Here is a 17,953-nt window from a genome sequence, read left to right as displayed (position 1 = left end):
AAACCAGCTAGGGAGTGCCTTCGAGTTGAGGCATTAGCCTGGATTTTGAAAAGCCAAACTTTTGTTAAAACCATTTTTTTTGTTTGTTAAGTCTTTTGTGTGGTTGTTTGTATGTAAGATATGGCTTTAACTTTTTGTAAATATTATGGGTTTTGAATGTTTTGTTATACATATATGATGAGCTTTATCATGTAAGCACAACTCAATCAACTTGTTTTATGGTCCAAATCTCTAGGGGCGGGTTCGGGTCATGACAGAGTGGTATCAGAGCACGAGTTATTTCCTCACACACTTGTCCATTTGAGTAATAAAGTGTCTAGAAAAGGACTTAAGATTTGCAATCATGTTGCATACATGTACAAGTATGACATAAGATAAGCATTTGTAAATGTGAATATATATGTACACTTTTGTGTTTATTATAATAGAAGTTTATATAGATCATGGTGGGAACAAGGGTAGATGAATTGGAGGAATCTTTCTCCTCCCGACTTGATAGACTGGAGAGGATGATGGAAGCAATGGTTGAGACTTTAAGACAACAACAGCAACGACAACAACAACCGCCACCACTACCACCAATGCCTACACCACCACCAGTGCAAGACAACCAAGTTGATGATTGTACCATCACACTTACAAAAGAGTTTAAAAAGATAAAACCACCACTGTTTTGGGGAGGAGTGGATCCATCAAAATATAAGGCTTGGGTCTTTGTAATTGAAAAGCTTTTTGAGGTCTTTTTGTGCACCGAAGCACTGAAAGTTTGGTTGGTTGTCTTCATACTAGAGGATGAAGCAAGAAGATGGTGGATGTTGATTCGAGATGAAAACAGAGACATTACTTGGGCTCGATTCTTAGAAATATTCTATGAGAATTACTTTCTGTAATGTATTTGGGATATGAAAGTTTCAGAATTTGAGAGATTAAGGCAGGGAAACAAGACGGTAGTGGAGTATGAAGCACAATTTACTGAATTGGCACACTTTGCGCCACACATGATTGACACCGACTACAAGAAAACTAAAAAATTTGAAGGGGGACTTCATGATTCATATCAAGAAAGAATCAATGTGTTGAAACTACCCAAGTATGTGGATGTATTAGATAGGGCATTAATGTCAGAATCAAACATGGTTGCTCGCAATCGATCTTTTGAATAGAGAGGCAAGAGACAAAACTTTAATGCAAACAAAGAAGCAAAGTCTTCAATGAATAAGAAGGCGAAATCAAGACCTTCTAGCAACTCAAATCAGAGTGGTAATTCAACACCTACTTGTTCAGATTATGGGAAGAAACATCGAGTGTATGTTATCGAACTTCAAGGGCTTGCTTTCAGTGCAAAAGGTAGGCACGGCTAGAAATTGTCCGCAACCATGTCAAGGTGGTAGTAGAGTTACTACAAGTTTAACTGGATCGGTTCCAAAATTAAACACTACTACAACATTTGGCACATGAAGAGATAATTTCAGACAAGGGAAAGTCTTTGCACTCGTCCCAGGGGATACCATGATACACGGGCCGTAGTCTCAAGTATACTCTCTATTTGTGTAATGCCTTGAAAAGAACCATCCCATATCTTGTTCTCCCAGGCATTGCCACCACACACCATATACAAAATAGAAACATACATAATAACAAGATTATAACATTCTTACATTTCTTTCCCTTTGAACTATTTCCCAAAGATTTATAATATCGTCCACTTACATACATAATCCAATAAAACCAAGCAAAGAGTGAGAAACATCTGCAACAATTAAATCCTAGGTCTACTTCTCTTCAAAATGTGTTCCATAATACAGCAACTTCAACAAAAATATACAATTTCAAAATAGTTTCACAAACCAAGACCAACAGGGTCTTAAAAGAATTGTATCCCAGTTCAAAGTGATTCCTTCATATCAAGATCATCCCTTGGTAGGCACTTCATCTTCATTTCCTGAAATTTGTTGTCTTTGGGGTGAGCATAATCTCAGTAGGTGATGAATTCAACAAGTTATATAGCCAATTGAATAACCCATGATCATGTAATGCAAACATTTGAAATATAAAAATGAAGATGCATATAAGAGTCTGTGTATGTGAGTGAAAACATGCAATGTATGAAATTTGCTCAATCTTTCCACATTATCCATAGGTGGTAAATATACTATGACATCCCAAGTATGAGCCAAAAATCAAATCATACCTATATAGATATAGTTTTGTATATTGAAAATAGTCCCACATTTGTCGGCTCCAGAAACGGCGGGCCGATGGGCACCTAAAAAAAAAAATCTACCCTTCCACATTTGCTGGCTCCAAAAAACAGCAGGGACGTGGACACCTAAAGCCATGTTTTTCCACTTTAGAAACGGTGAGCTCGTGGACACCCAAAAATATTTTTCCATATTCGTTCGGCAATATGAGCAGACAAGGCAATTAGGCACCTTGACTCTCCGCGTGGGTACCAATTACATTACACAACTCAAAAACCAACCTGACTCACTACCCGAACTCATAAACTATTTACCCCCTTTTGCTTTTCAACAATCACTTCATCATAGTGTCGAAAGAGAAATTTGGAATGCATATGATGCATGAATTTATAAATCTTCAATTTTCCCTACAATGATTTTGATTCATAACAATTCATTACTTTATATATTAATAATGGAGGATACCTTATTAACAACCTTCAACAACTCAATGTGTCATGACCTAAACCCGCCCCTTTAGGTTAAGGTCATAACCGGCCAGTAATCATGAGATTACCTATGACCTCAGACAAAAATCAAGCATCATTTAATCATAAGGGGCTAGAAGTGGAAGTAAAATACATAAAATTATCCAATGAGCTGTGCTTACATGGTTTAACAAAAACATCCCATACGTATTCCATAATAACTCACATTATATAAACAAAGTTAACATCTTGTACATCTAGGAATTTTCATACACATAGTCAGCCAAACTAAAAGCTTATATACATTGGTGATCCAACGGGACCAGCAAGGTAGCAAAAGAGTAAAACAAAAGAACAAAAACAAGGTCTCGTGCATGAAACATCTGGGTTGACTCCATATAACTTGGATTTTTCTCACATTCTTCATTGAGGCTGCGGTTGGACATCTCTTTGCTCACCTACATACATATAATTAAAAGTGAGTGAAACCCAGTGAATAATACCAAAGTAAAGGGGTTATATGAATGAGATTCATATTAAGTATATCGAATCCGTAAATTTCATATACAAACGGCCTTAGGCCCATTCTGTGTTTTTGTTGTACATGTCAAATGGCTTCGGGCCCATTTTAGATCCTTATCAAATGTATCAGATGGCCTCGGGTCTATTGTATGATTTTGTCAGACTCATCAAATGGCCTCGGGCCCATTATTTCCATATTCATATCTATGTGCATTTCATATTCATAATCATGATCACCTTTTCATTCAAATGGCCTTTGGCGTAGTATATTCATATTCAAACGGCCTTTGGCCCATCATAATATTCAAACGGCCTTTGGCCCATCATAACATTCAAATGGCCTTTGGCCCATTATAATATTCAAATGGCCTTTGGCCTATCATAATATTCAAACGGCCTTTGGCCCATTACATTCGTATTCAGACGTATCAAATGGAAAATGACCTTAGGCCCAATTCAGACATATCAAACGTATCAAACGGCCTCAGGCCCAATTCATACTCTTATCACATATCAAACGGCCTTCGGCCCAAATCATGTTCTTTACAGAGTCTTATACAAAAATTAGGCATATAGAATACTCATTCATAATTAAAATCAACAAACCTATGAAGCTTATACAGAAGTAGCATTTGGAAAATACCGTACTTGAAAATATCTTTACTAAGATATTACTCATAGTGTTTCGTCAATGAATTTGCCCTTGCGCCTGACCCTACACATTTCATAACACATTGGGTCACAAGTAATTCAATTCGTTCTTAACTTGTTCATTTCTCTTAGGCCTCTTTCTTAATCCTTTAGTTCATTTACGATGCTCAATACATGCCTAAGAGTGCTTAGAAATGAAAGAGAACGGAAAATGGAAAATAAAACAGCTTTTCAAAATTTCTGAAACAGGGTACTCTGCTCAAGCGCAACTTTGATCACTTGAGCAGTCTGTAAAATTCTTCAAAAGTACTGGTTGCCTGATTTTTACGCTCGAGCGAACTTTTTGTCACTCGAGCGATGAGCCTTGCAAAACAAGGTGGCTCGAGCGCAAGGTTTTCCACTCAAGCTTCCATGCAACTCTCTGTAAAACTTCTGTGAGCTTGATTTTTACGCTTAAGCGACACTTGCCTCGCTCGAGCGGTCTGGTCGAATTTTGGAATTTCCAGCACACTGTTTGAGCTTCAAAACACAACTTTACATGGTGTAACTTGCATATTATGGCCTGTATGTCAACCATACAACTCTATCATGATGTAAATATCAATTTTACAAGATTTGAAGCTCAAATTCCCATAAATTCATCACATAAACTCAAATCATTTCAATTCTTCCCTGTATAAACATAAATTCTTAAAATTGAGGTTCATATCATGGTAATTCATGCATGCATGTATCAAACAACTCTCAATTCAACACGGGTTACATGTTTTAGGCTCAAACATGCAAGATCGTGACAGTTCCTTACATGCATGTACATATTAACTTCAAATTCATCATTTTCAATTTAAATCTTGCTCTTAGCTACATAACATCTTTGAATTCACTTAGTTATGAACTTAAACTCATGAATTTGAGTTCAATTACTCACCTAGAAGCTTCAATCCTTCAAATTATAGCTAATTCTCAAGCTAATCCTCCTAGTCCTTGAATTCTCTTGCAAAATCTTCTAGGATGGTACCTCTTTCTCTCTAAATTCGGCTCTCTCTCTCTCTCTAGAGTGTGTATTTCAGATTTTTGAGCTCATCCTCTGAGCTGAAGTGTGTTTAGCACACACATATATATATACTTGGTGATTAGCTTAAGTTAATCAAACTCAATTAAGGCTAACCAATTGTGCTTAATTTAATCGATTTAATGAAATAATTTGATCCGAATCAAATTTTTAATTAAATTTCACCGTAGGCTCTAAAAATCATGCTAATCGCAACAATACTATCAATTTCAACTTCTATCGCCTCTATGGCCTTCAATTTAAATTTTATAACAAAAAATCAAACAGATTTCTCAACGGTGAACAAATATAGATTCAAAAACATAATTAGTCACATAATTAGCACCCAAAATCATATTAAACACATAATCACAATCATAATTAAGATTAATTAACATAACACAAGACAGGGTTATCACACTAGGTGTATATGCAGAAAAGTTTCAAATCTTACATTTCAACCTTAAAGTTAGGTAAATACATTCAATTTCATGTTTTTGAAACCAATTGAGCAAAACCCCTATTTATTGAACAAATCTCAAAATTAGGGTTTATGGAAAATTTAGGGTTTTGTCTCTTACAAAAATTGGGGGTTAATTTATACCATAAACTACAATGATCCTCATTAATAACCATAATTTCAACCATAATCACAAAGTATTACCCATATATTTCCAAATCATTTACTAACAACACAATCCATACATATATACATACATATATATATATATATATACTACATGAATAACTATGAAATTACCACATAAGTCGTTCAAATTGAAGATATATCAATTTAAAGACACCCCTACCTCAAAATTGGAAGCTAGATTTGCGAATCACACTTAAGGCGTCGATGAACTTGCAAAACAATCGGCAGAAATGTCGATCTAAGCTTCCTTTCAACTTTCCTTGGAAGATTTGAGTGAATCTTGGGTTGAGATTAGAGAAATCTAGGGTTTATGGACTAGGGTTTTTGGAAAAGTAAGGTTAGAGAGAGAGAGAGAGAGAGAGTATGAAAAGTGGAATGAAAATTAGTAAGGATCGACTTTTTAAAATCTGCTGTCCTGACAGACCGCTTGAGCGCAACTTCCTTCGCTCGAGTGAACAACATAATTACGAAGGGATCGCTCGAGCGATCATTCTGCCATTCGAGCAAAAAATAAGAGGTCCTAGAAGTTCTGCTGATTTGTAGTGAAATTATTGGGAGCATGAATTCTACGCTTGAGCGACAATTTCACCGCTCGAGCGGTTTCGCCTACAAAACAGCCAACTGTTGGGAGCTGACGATCTCTGCTTGAGCGACTAAATGACTGCTCAAGCGGTCCAAAAAAACTCAACTATCATAACCTACCCTCCTTAAAGAATTTCGTCCCCAAAATTTTGGCAATCCCTGTTAAAGCAATTCTAATAATTTCCAAGGAAACAAATACTATTCTTATACATTCTCTATTCATCATAATATCATCATAACACTAGGATTTAAATTCTCAATGATCAAAACTCGTAAACCTCTTATAATTACAACACATAACATTCACCAAAAGCTTATTCACATTCTATTAGTCACAATACAATCATTAACATCATAAAGTCAATAAGATTACATATCTCTAAACAACTCAGGGTATATTTCTCGGACTATAGCTTCTCTTTCCCAAGTGGCTTTTTCTACTCCATGATGGTGCCATAATATTTTGACTAAAGGAATAGTCTTGCCTTTTAATACTTGCTCTCAAGAATCTAGAATCCTTACAGGCCTTTCCTCATAGGAATCATTCTCATCCACTTCTAAGTCTGCCCAATCTAAAACATGTGAGGGATTGGGTTAATATTTACGAAGCATAGAGATATGAATCACATCATGCATTCCGGATAATTGTGGAGGTAAAACAAGATGATAGGCAACCTCTCCCACTTCTTTAATGATATCAAAAGGACCGATGAATCTAGGTGATAGCTTTCTACTTCGGCCAAACCTCATCAAACCTTTTCTAGGAGATATCTTCAAAAACACATGATCACCTACTTCAAAGGATAAATGCCGTCTTCTTCTATCTACATAACTCTTTTGCCAGCTTTGTGCTGTGACTAACCTTTTTCGAATGAGAGCTATCTTCTCTGTAGTCTCACGAACTAAATCTGGGCCAAGCAAGGGTGAATCTCCTACTTTAGTCCAACAAACAAGTGATCTATATGGACGCCCATACAAAGCCTCAAAAGGTGCCATCCCAATACTAACTTGATAGCTGTTGTTATATGCAAATTTAGCTAATGGTAAATATTTCTCCCATGACCCCTTGAAATCTAGTACACAAGCTCTCAACATGTCTTCTAGAAGTTGAATTGTGCGCTCAGTCCAGTCGTCGGTTTGAGGATGGTAAGTTGTACTAAAGGTTAATTGAGTTCCCATGATGGTTTGAAAGCTCTTCCATAACCGTGTTGTGAAGCAAGGATCCCTATCCGAAACAATACTTACTAGAACACCATAAAGCCGGACAATTTCTCTAACATAAAGTTCTGCTAAGTAATCAATTGAATCACTCATACACATTGTGAGAAAATGTACCGACTTGGTTAGTCGGCCTGCTACACAAACGGCATCATTACTCTTCTGAGTTCTAGGAAGACCAGACACAAAATCCATTGTAATGTGTTCCTATTTCCATTGGCTATAGGTAAGGGTTGTAACAACCCAGCTGGCTTTTGATGCTCCGCTTTGACTTGCTAACAAGTTAAACACTTAGACACAAATAAAGCTACATCCTTTTTCATACCCATCCACCAAAATTGACGGCATAAGTCACGATACATTTTTGTACCTCCAGGATGAACAGCAAGACGGGAGTTATGGAAGTCTCGTAGTACGTCATCTCTACAAGATTGTGGGACAAAGAGGCGATCTACATATCGGATACTTGAGTCTGAATGCACCCTCAACCCTCTTTCTTTTTTTCCTTGTAAGAATTCCTCTCTAATAGCCTCCACTTCTGGATTGTTTTGCTGTGCTTCTAAAACTCGTGTGACTAGTGTTGGTTGAGCTAAAATTGAAATCAATGCAGTTTGACTAGGTGGTCCACCAAGTTATACATCAAACTCATTTGGGTCACCCAACATCTTCCACTCTCCAATGGCAAGGCTAGCAATCGTACTCATAGACTTTCTACTCAAGGCCTCAACAACTACGTTTGCCTTTCCCGGATGGTAGTGCAATTCAAAATCGTAGTCCTCCATATACTCCATCCACCTCCTCTGGCGCAATTTCAAATCTTTCTGAGAAAACAAATACACGAGGCTCTTATGATTAGAAAATACCTCAAATTTCTCTCCATAAAGATAGTGTCTCCAAAGTTTCAAGGCAAAGATGATTGTGGCTAATGCAAGATTGTAAGTGGGGTAGTTCCTTTCGTGGGTTTTCAGTTGGCGAGAACCGTAAGCTACAACTTTTCTTTTTTGCATCAAAACGCATCCTAACCCTTCTTTAGAAGCATCACAATAGATGATATACCCTCTTCCTCTTTCTGGAATAATCAGGATAGGTGCAGTAGTTAATCTAGCCTTTAATTCTAAAAAGGATTTCTCACATGCTTCATTCCAAAGAAACTTCACCCATTTTCTAGTTAATTTTGTCAAAGGCGTCGCTAGAGTGGAAAAATCCTTCACAAACCATCTATAATACCCGGCAAGACCCAAAAAACTATGAATTTTGAAGACATTCTTAGGTTGTTTCCATTGTTGCATTGCTTCAACCTTAGAAGAATCCACAGTAACTTCCTCCCTCGAAACCTAACCCAAAATTTTCACTTCTGAGAGCCAAAACTCACACTTCTCATATTTGGCATACAACCGATGTTCTCTAGGGAGTTGCAGGACGATGTGAAGGTGTCTCTCATGTTCCTCTTCAAAAGGCGAATAAATAAGCATATCATCTATAAAAACTACCACGAACTTATCAAGATAATCTCGGAAGACTCGATTCATTAAGTCCATAAAGGTAGTAGGGGCATTAGTCAAACCAAATGGCATTACAAGAAATTTGTAGTGACCATATTGGGTACGAAAAGCTGTCTTAGGAATGTCCTTCTCCTTTACCCGCAACTGATGGTAACTTGATCTTAAATCTATCTTTGAGAAACACCGAGAACCCTTAAGTTGGTTGAAAAGATCGTCTATTCGGGGTAGAGGGTATTTGTTCTTAATTGTGACCCTATTGAGCTCACGATAGTCGATGCTAGGGCTGTGCACAATACCGCCAAAACTGCCAAATCCACACTGAACCTCACCAATTCGAGCCGAATCGTGCATTTTTTTAGTTCTGGCGGGTGGGTTGGGCAGATGGGGGTCCGTAGTTGGCAAGCGGCATGGGTGGCAGTTTCAAAACTCTAACCCGCCAACCAAACTGACCCGCACCACCTATGTATATATAAGGCTCATGACACTGCCTTGGAAGAGAGAGAAAGAGACGGTCAATTTCTTTCTAGGGTTTCAAGCACCTCTCCATCTCACCCCTTTTGCCTTTGTCTTCGATCGACTCACCTCCGTCTCCGATCGCTGCCGATTGACATGCCTCTCACATATCCGTGGTTGGTATTCTAAGTCATCTCATTCATCAGATTATTCTATCTCCTCTCTTGCTCCTCCTCGATCGACACCATCGCTAACCTTAACCTTTCTATTACTAGTGCTCGCTTGCAAGACGTTTTTTGCAAATTTGGAACTATACTTTCTTGCTAGGTGGCTAAGGAACATGGGAAGAGCAAGGTTTAGGGTTTGTTCAGTTTGATTCAGAGGATTCATCCATGGCTAAGGAACATGGGAAGAACAAGGTCTAGGGTTTGTTCACTATGATACCATGTTTCAATGGAAGAAATTGTAAATACTCTTTGTTTCTATTTAAGTCGTTATTCTATCTTCTTAATGCTTCTTTGTCTATGAGTCAGATTTTGTTTCTTAATGGGTTATTTTTTTTGATATTGTGGATTCTCTGTATGGTCTCTCTCTCTTTCTCTATATATGTGTGTGTGTGTGTGGGTACATTTTTCTATATATATATATATATAATTTGTGAGCTACTGTTGCTCAATAATAAAAAAATGTGTAATTTGTTAACTATTGTCTAAGTATAAAAAATGTTTGAGAAATCTTAACTACGTGGGCAAAAAATGTTTTGGCTGAAATATTGAGTATTTGAATGTTTATGTATACTTGCTTATTATAAACCGCCAATCCGCCCGAACCGTCAAGTCAAAATTGCCATTATTTGCCAACTGAACTGTCGGTTTTTGATAAACAAAATGGAAATTTTTAATGTCAATTTTGTCAATCCGCCACCCGCCATGCGGTTTTTATTTTACCCTTAAACCACACTGACCCGCATCGCGCACACACCTAGTCGATGCATAGCCGCAACAAACCATCCTTCTTCTTAGCAAAGACGGCCGATGCTCCCTGTGGCGAGGTGCTAGGACATATAAAACCTTTATCTAACAATTCTTATAACTGCTCCTTGAAGACAAGCAGTTCTGCTAGGGCAAATCTATATGGCGACATTGAGATAGGTGTTGTTCTCGGCACTAAATCTATAGAAAATTCTACCTCACGATGAGGTCCTTAGGAAAAAATTTGAATACTCGCAAACTACCTTAGGAAACATCCCCCAAATCATATTATTGTCATCATCTACGATGGTTGCAAGAAGGAAACCGAGCTTACCCCGAGTTCATGGGTTATACAATGGTGACAACCCTCCGTTAGCTTTATCTACTAGAAAATAAAAACAGTCCCCTCCTGCGGTACACACCGTAACCCTTTCACGGTAGTAATCTACAATAACACAATAAGAGGACAACCAATCCATACTAAGAATGACATCAAAGCCTGACATTTCTAACAACACAAAATTAAAAGGGAGTTGACGTTCAGCTACCTCGATTATACACCCCCTATCCAAAACAGCTTGACCCTCAAGTGGTGACTCAACCATAAGTGAAGATTCTAATCGTTGGCCCATGTGTTTTAAACAAGATAGGTACCTCTTATCACCGATGGTCCAAGTGACTGTTCAGGAGTAGTAACAGTATAGACTCATCCTTGGGGTCTTTGATCACCCTAATCATCTCTCGAAGTATTGGTTAGTTGCATTGACTGTGCTAGAGTGGCTCCTTGCACTACCCTCGATGTTTGCCCAAACTGAACTGATTGATAGTTTTGTCTTTGGCCTTGACTTGCTTGATAACCCCCAGAATTTTGAGAACCCGAAGTACTCCCCGCTCCAACCAATTGTGGACAAGATCTGTTCATATGACTCAATTGCCCACAATGGTAGCACGTAGGTGTAGACGTCCCCACGAACGCCCTGGGAGGGAAATCCCGTTCTGTTCATATGGGCTCACTACAGTTCAGGACTCAAATGTCACGGTCCTGTATCTAATCTTGCAGAGTGCAATGCAAGACCGATGAATCACCAAAGAGTCCAAATCTGGCAAATCGTTTTTGAAAACAGATTTTTTTTTGAAAGAAGTGCCAAACATGGACTGCTTTGCTAGATACAGAGTCGCCACCTAAATATTTTATTTTGGAGAATTTAGGAAACCCTGACTCATTTGCCTAAGGCCACGTGTCCATCATCACCAAAGTTGCCTCGGCTCGGGAACTTGGGTACGAGGGGGAAAGGTCACTTCGTGAGCACCCCCGCTTGCCCGATCAAAGATCGGCCTCTGCTAACCATGATATCGAGTTTTGAAAGCATTATGCATTCTTATTCCGGTTATTAGCCTAGATTTACTACGTGATGTGCACATCATACAAGTATAGACTGGATCGCCTGAATTGGAACAACACATCTCATGTTTGTTTATTTTGAAAATGGTTTGATAGTGCTACCCGCATGTAGGCTAAGACGTGGATTTGCCACCCTCGGGTGGGCTTAGAAAACGTGATGGTTTGCCACTCTCAAGTGGGCTTAAAACTCACAGTCAATGCATTATTCCAATTCAGATAATCCAACCTTAACCCATAGGCATTCAGGCAGGTATATCACATAAGCAAATAGCCTCATGGTAAACATGCTATCATGGCAATTACTCACGGACATGCAAGGATGCTAAAACATAAACACTTACCGAGTACTCCAAGCCAAAACAGAAGCTATGTTAGAAATCCATGTATGATCCTAACTATGCTGAAATGCCTAATGCAACACATGCAGGAATGCAACTACAATAGGCTCGGCTATTCTAAAGATGGCATGTGAAATGCTACAACTAACAAGTATTCAACTCAGAATTGAAATATAATGCAGTTAGTATGATGCGCCGAGCCCGGTGCATGCAAGATAGATGAATGAATGCAAACATGCAAGCATAAGTATGCTAATTGAAACATGCCCTAATCTAACCATCATAAGCTGATAAATAAAAGGGAGAAAGACGTAGGGTTGGAAGACATACATCACACACACGCACACTTATTACAACATTGCCTCCCTCGAGGGGTCCGAATAAATAATACAGTCCGAATAAATAACAGCTACAGCTAATTATTACACAACATTAACTAATTAACAAACTAGCTAAGTAAGCATGTAAACTACATGAATGTGACTACCTCGGCTCTGTTTTGGGTGACGATGGATGCATGCATGCTCGAGTCACATCGTCGGGAAATTCTATCGCGATGCCTCGTCTCGCCTTTGTTTGCAACTGATTTTAGAAATTTGCACAAGGCTCCAAGAGGCTGAAACTCCACCCTGGGAAGGCTGCCGACCAGATATTGGCTTGGGAAACACCTGCCGACCACCCTTTGTGGTGGAAACCAAAAAAGGTGGTGGGCCTGCTAGAAAACCTGGTCGGCCGACCACTTTCTGCCCCTGGATTCTAGTGTTTTTTGCAACAAAGGCAAGAGGGAGAGAAAGCAAGGTATTTTCAACATATGTGTGCAAGATCACTCTCTTCGTCCTTGCATAAGCTCAAAGGAGTGTAGACTTCGATCCTCGTGCCACCAATCACGCATCTCGATGCATGATGGCTGAGAAGTCGAATTGCACGACTCAATGGGACATGAATGCACATATAAGCAAACTAAAGCCAACGACTCTATCATGGATAGTCAAGAGTGTCGGCGACCGAGAATCGAGGCATGATTCGTTACTTGGAGTACGAAACGTCCCTCGTTTCCCGTGCTTGGACTAAACCCTACTCCAAACACAATGCAACATGCATGACATGTATGAATGCAACTCTAACATGCAACCTAGATGCCATGCCACTGAAGGGCGCAAACATGCAAGGGATGACATGCAAACATGCTACTAGCATACATAATGCTATGAAATAATCAACGACATACTCAACGCAAGATGATTCTATATGGCATACGCAATGCATATGAAGACTAACAAACACAATGGAACGAACAAGGCATACGCAATACAATGATCAAATCATGCAACAACGTGAACTAAGTGGCAAACACAATGCAAGATGGACTTATACCAATATGCGTGGACCTCAGCCACACTCACATCAGTGGCCATATGATGAAAATGAGACAACCGAAATATATGTAAACATGCACGAATGCGAAGGACCGATCCTAAGGCACAACATGCAATTCTAACTAAGCATGGCAAATGATGAAGCATGGCATAGAATGGCACATGATACAGCTCTAAAATGGTGTAAAAGATGGTCCCGAATCATGCAAATATGGCACACAATGCAAGCTAGGGGGCCCGGGTACCGAAACTAGTGAAGTGTGTTACACTAGAGGTACCCAAAGCAATGCACTAATGGTAAAACCAACCCCAAACAGACCCTAGGCAGGTTTGAAACAGTGGGGAAATGGCCTAAAATGATGGCTCAGAATGCAACGAAATGGAGCTCATTCAATGGTCGGTAAATGAGGCATACAAGCCCGACTCTTAAACGCATTTAAAGAGTATAAAACATGACAATATGGCATTTAAACAAGCTCTGAAATATGATGTATAATGGCCCCAAAACAAGGAAATACCTCAGTATATGCATGTAATGGACCCCGAAACTCAAAGCTAAGCAAGTGTATTGAACCACAAGCATGCAAAACAAACACCATTCGACCACGAGACCCAAAAACAGAGCTAAAGCAGTTCAAAATATGCCTAAGATCAGTTTAAGGCATGGCCAAAAAGTGCTAACATGAAGGGCCAAAACAACATGCAACATAGGCTAGTAAGCATGGTTTTCACTATATGTATATGAAGCACAAGAGAGGTCACCAAACCAGCCAAAAAAAAGAAACATGGCATGTCAAATAAACCCCAAAAATCCATGTAAACTCAGTCAACACATGCTAGAATGAGGTGCTCCTTTGAGAGGCCAATAAGAGGGTTGTTCAACACATACAAGATAGACATGCAACATGGCAAAACCACCTTTGGAAATCAGTTATGAGAGTCCTAAAACTCACCAAAAGGGCCCTAAAATGGGTCAATGAAGCATGCAATGAAAGGTCCCTTTGAAAGGCCTTGAAGAGGATTGTTCCACACATGCATGAGGGACACGAAATATGGCCAAAAGGGCTCCAGACAGAGCTAAGGCAGACCTTAAAACTCACCAAATAGGGCCTGAAATGTGACTTCACAACATGCAAGTAGGGGCCCCTTTGGAAGGCCAAAAGGGCCAACAATCAAGACAAGAAGAGAGGGGGTCACCCCCCTCTGATTTTGGCTCTCAAAACAGTGTGCTAGCCACTAAAAATTCACTGGATTTTAGTGGCTAGGAGGCCAAACAAAGCATGAAACAAAGGCCTAGATGTAAGGCTCAAAACAAGAGGCAAACAAGCATACAAGGGGGTAGATGACCCCCAACAGAAAAATGCCCTTAACCAAACTTCAAGAGGGGCTCAAAAAAAGACTCTTTTCAGTTTATGACAAATATTGAAAATGCTTGCAAGCAAGGCTAAGATAGGAAGCAAAATAAGCCTACAAAGAGGGATGGAGCATACAAGGAGGTAGATGACCTCAAACAGAAAAGTGTCCTTAATCAAACTTCAAGAGGAGCTCAAAAGAAGACACTTTTTAGTTTAAGACGAAACCCAGAAATGCTTTCAAATAAGGCTAAAGAATGAAGCAAGATAATGCAAAAATGGGGAAATAGAGACTTACCCTTGTAGAGAAGACCTCTAGCAACTTCTGGACCAAGATGGTGAGCCTTCAACCTTTGAAAATCAGTTCCAAGATGTTTGGATGGATGGTGGAGGTGTTGTGCTAAGGGTTGGTGTGCAAATGGCCAAGAATGATGGAGTTTAGAGCTTGGGATGGAGAGATATGGAGAGTTGTAGGCAAAGTGCCTTAACCAAATTCTTCAACCCTTGCAAATGGAGAGGAGGGTTTGTTTTATAGAGGGAGAGGGCCAAGGCTTCTTGGAGAAGCCTCAAGTAAAAAGGCCAAGCTTCTAAAAGAAGCTAAGCAAAAGGGTCAAGCTTCTTGAGGAAGCTAGACCAAAAGGGTCAAGCTTCTTGAGGAAGCTAGACCAAAAGGGTCAAGCTTCCTCAAGAAGCTTGACAAAAGAGTCAAGATTCTCTTAGAAGCTAAGAAAAAGGGTCAAAACCTCCTTAAGAAGACAAACAAGAGGGTCAAAATCTCGGAGGATGGGTCAAATGCTTCACAGTTGGCACAGCTGTGTTGCACTCAAGAAGGCCAAAAAGTAGAAGGCTGGTCGACCAGCCAAGGTGGTTGGCCGACCACTCCCCCTGGTCGGCCGACCAGGGGTCAAAAGGGTCAAGGTGAAATGCTGGTCAGCCATACCAGAAAGGTGGCCTCCTAGATGAGTAGAATACAGCTGTATGGTGAGAGACCAGAAATTGTGGCCCAGGGGAGAGGAAAACCATCTTTCTAGCAAGGTTTAAAAGGGTTAGGAAGAAAAGCTGGTCGGCCTACCCATATTCGTGGCCTCCCAGATGAGTACAACACAATGGTAGTATGAGAGACCAGAAATTATGGCCCAAAAGTGAGGAAAACCAGCTTTCTATCAAGAAAACTGGCTGGAGGAGAGAGAAAATGATTTCCAAAAGAATTGATGTTCTCCCACTATAGTACCACCTTCCAAACAATGAAAATAGGGTCCATACCAAAAATAAACCCTAACTGATGCAAAACGAGAGTTCGGGGGCCAAAACAGGCGGCCTGGGGCCCTAAAAATAGGCTGTTAGGTACCGGAAGTGGCGTGTGACCACGAAGATGGTCTCTCGGGCCACAATGTCCCTCAAAAGAGAGAAAACAAGGTGTATGCCAAAAACCGGAGCAAACAGAGGTAGTTAAGCGGTCCCTAACCGAGGCACACGGCCGATGGCTTCAAAAATCGAAAACTAGTCTCTAAATGGGAAAAATGGCCTACAACCACGAAACGTAGCCTACGGCCACTGAGAGATGGTCTATGAGACCTCTCCCTCCCTTTGGAAAGAGAAAATAGAGAAAACAGGACCTGGTTCGCGAACCGAGGCAAAGCACAAAAGAGCCCCGAAGTCCGGAGGCAAGGCTCGCAGCCGAGACTCTGAAACCTCAGAACGAGCACAATATACATCATCACCGAGCGCTCAATTAGTGACGTCTGATTCTTAAGGTCGGTCAAAAATGGGGTGTCTACAGCAGGTAGTTGGCCCCTCTATTAGGCTTGACTTTGAGAATGAGTTGGTTGTTGATGACTAGGATTCTGTTTGTAGTCTGATGCCATGTGACCTTGCTAGCCACATCTGAAACAAGTGACACGATAGGGACTCGCACTCCCCAAACTTCTTATAGAAATAGACCTTGATGATTTAGCTTGTTGGGGTGTGGACTAAGAGGATGAAGAAAAAGAACCCTTAGATCTCTTAGAAGACCCTGTATCACCCCTAGATTTGGTGTAACTTGGCCTCTTGTGATTCTGCCTCGCTTTTTCGGCCTCTAGCATAATCTCTATATGGGTTGCAGCCTCGACCAATCGATCATACTCCCGGTACATATTAACCATCACCTTCATCAAAATTTTGGGCCTCAATCTCTTCTCAAATTCAAGACACCGACGCTCTTCTGTCGCTACAAGCTCGGGTGCAAAACGTGCCAAGCTAGTAAAAGTGGCCTCATATTCTGCCACTGGTGTGTTTGATTGCCTTAAGTCTTCGAATTGCTTCCTCAACCTCTCTCTTGTTATGGGAGGCAAGAATTTCACCTGGAAGGAGTGGGTGAATGCCTCCCAGGTACGCTCCACTCTATGCTTTATGGGTTTCCACCATTGACCAGCCTTTCCTTTTAATTGATAAGCTGCCAAGGCCACTCGAAGTTCTCCATCACGAATATCTAGAATCTTAAATGACTTAATAATTTGCTCCAGCCATTCGTCTGCCTTCATTGGATTAGGCCCACCACTAAACTTGGCGGGGTTAGAACAGAAGAATTCCTTCTTCAAGAAGGAAGTTCGAGTTTTCCCCTCTATTGTCCTCGCCGCTTGCTCGGCTTGAAGTATTTCCATGGACTCTCGAAGAGCCCCATTCATCTCTCGGACTAATGCCTTTGTAGCTCAACTTTTTCGTGCTAGCCTTTCGAAAGTTCGAATATAAGCCCTACAGTTTAGACTCCCGTGGTTCTGAATCTAATCTCACAAGTGCGATGTGAAATTTATAAACACCAAAGAGTCCAAATCTGGAAAATCGTTTGGAAAATTGATTTTGAATAAAAAATGCCAAAATTGGACTGCTTTGCTAGATACAGAGTCGCCACCTAAATATTTTATTTTGGGAAAATTTAGGAAACCCATGACTCGTGCCGAAGGCCATGTGTCCGTCATCATCAAGATTGTCTTTGCGGGAACTTAGGTACGAGAGGGGAAGGTCATGAATACATTTGAGCACCCCCGCTCACCCGATCAAAGATCAGCATCTACTAATCATAATATGATTTTTATCAACATTATATGCACTTGTTCCGATTTATTAGGCTAGCATTACTATGTGATGTGCATACACACAAGTATAGACTAACTTGCAAAAATTGGAACACTTGAGTCATGTTTGTTTTGAAAATTGTTTCGAAATATGTACCACTTGAA

The 17,953-nt window shown here is 40.1% G+C and overlaps 1 protein-coding gene across 1 annotated transcript; it reads right to left on the bottom strand.

Moving 5' to 3' along the window:
- Positions 1-16,705: 16,705 nt before the first annotated feature.
- Positions 16,706-17,401, bottom strand: LOC145799677 (uncharacterized). The gene has a single exon (XM_082889286.1). The coding sequence runs from the start codon at positions 17,399-17,401 to the stop codon at positions 16,706-16,708; it is 696 nt and encodes a 231-aa protein (XP_082745412.1).
- Between the last annotated feature and the right edge of the window lie 552 nt (positions 17,402-17,953).

This window comes from Camellia sinensis, chromosome 9 (genome assembly GCF_055761805.1).
Source record: "Camellia sinensis isolate YWXY chromosome 9, ASM5576180v1, whole genome shotgun sequence".
Classification (NCBI taxonomy): Eukaryota; Viridiplantae; Streptophyta; class Magnoliopsida; order Ericales; family Theaceae; genus Camellia; species Camellia sinensis.
This window is presented reverse-complemented; position numbering and strand designations above follow the sequence as displayed.

Bases quoted from the DNA above. Each gene is read 5' to 3' on its own strand.
- LOC145799677 (XM_082889286.1), bottom strand. From the start codon at position 17,401: ATGAATGGGGCTCTTCGAGAGTCCATGGAAATACTTCAAGCCGAGCAA.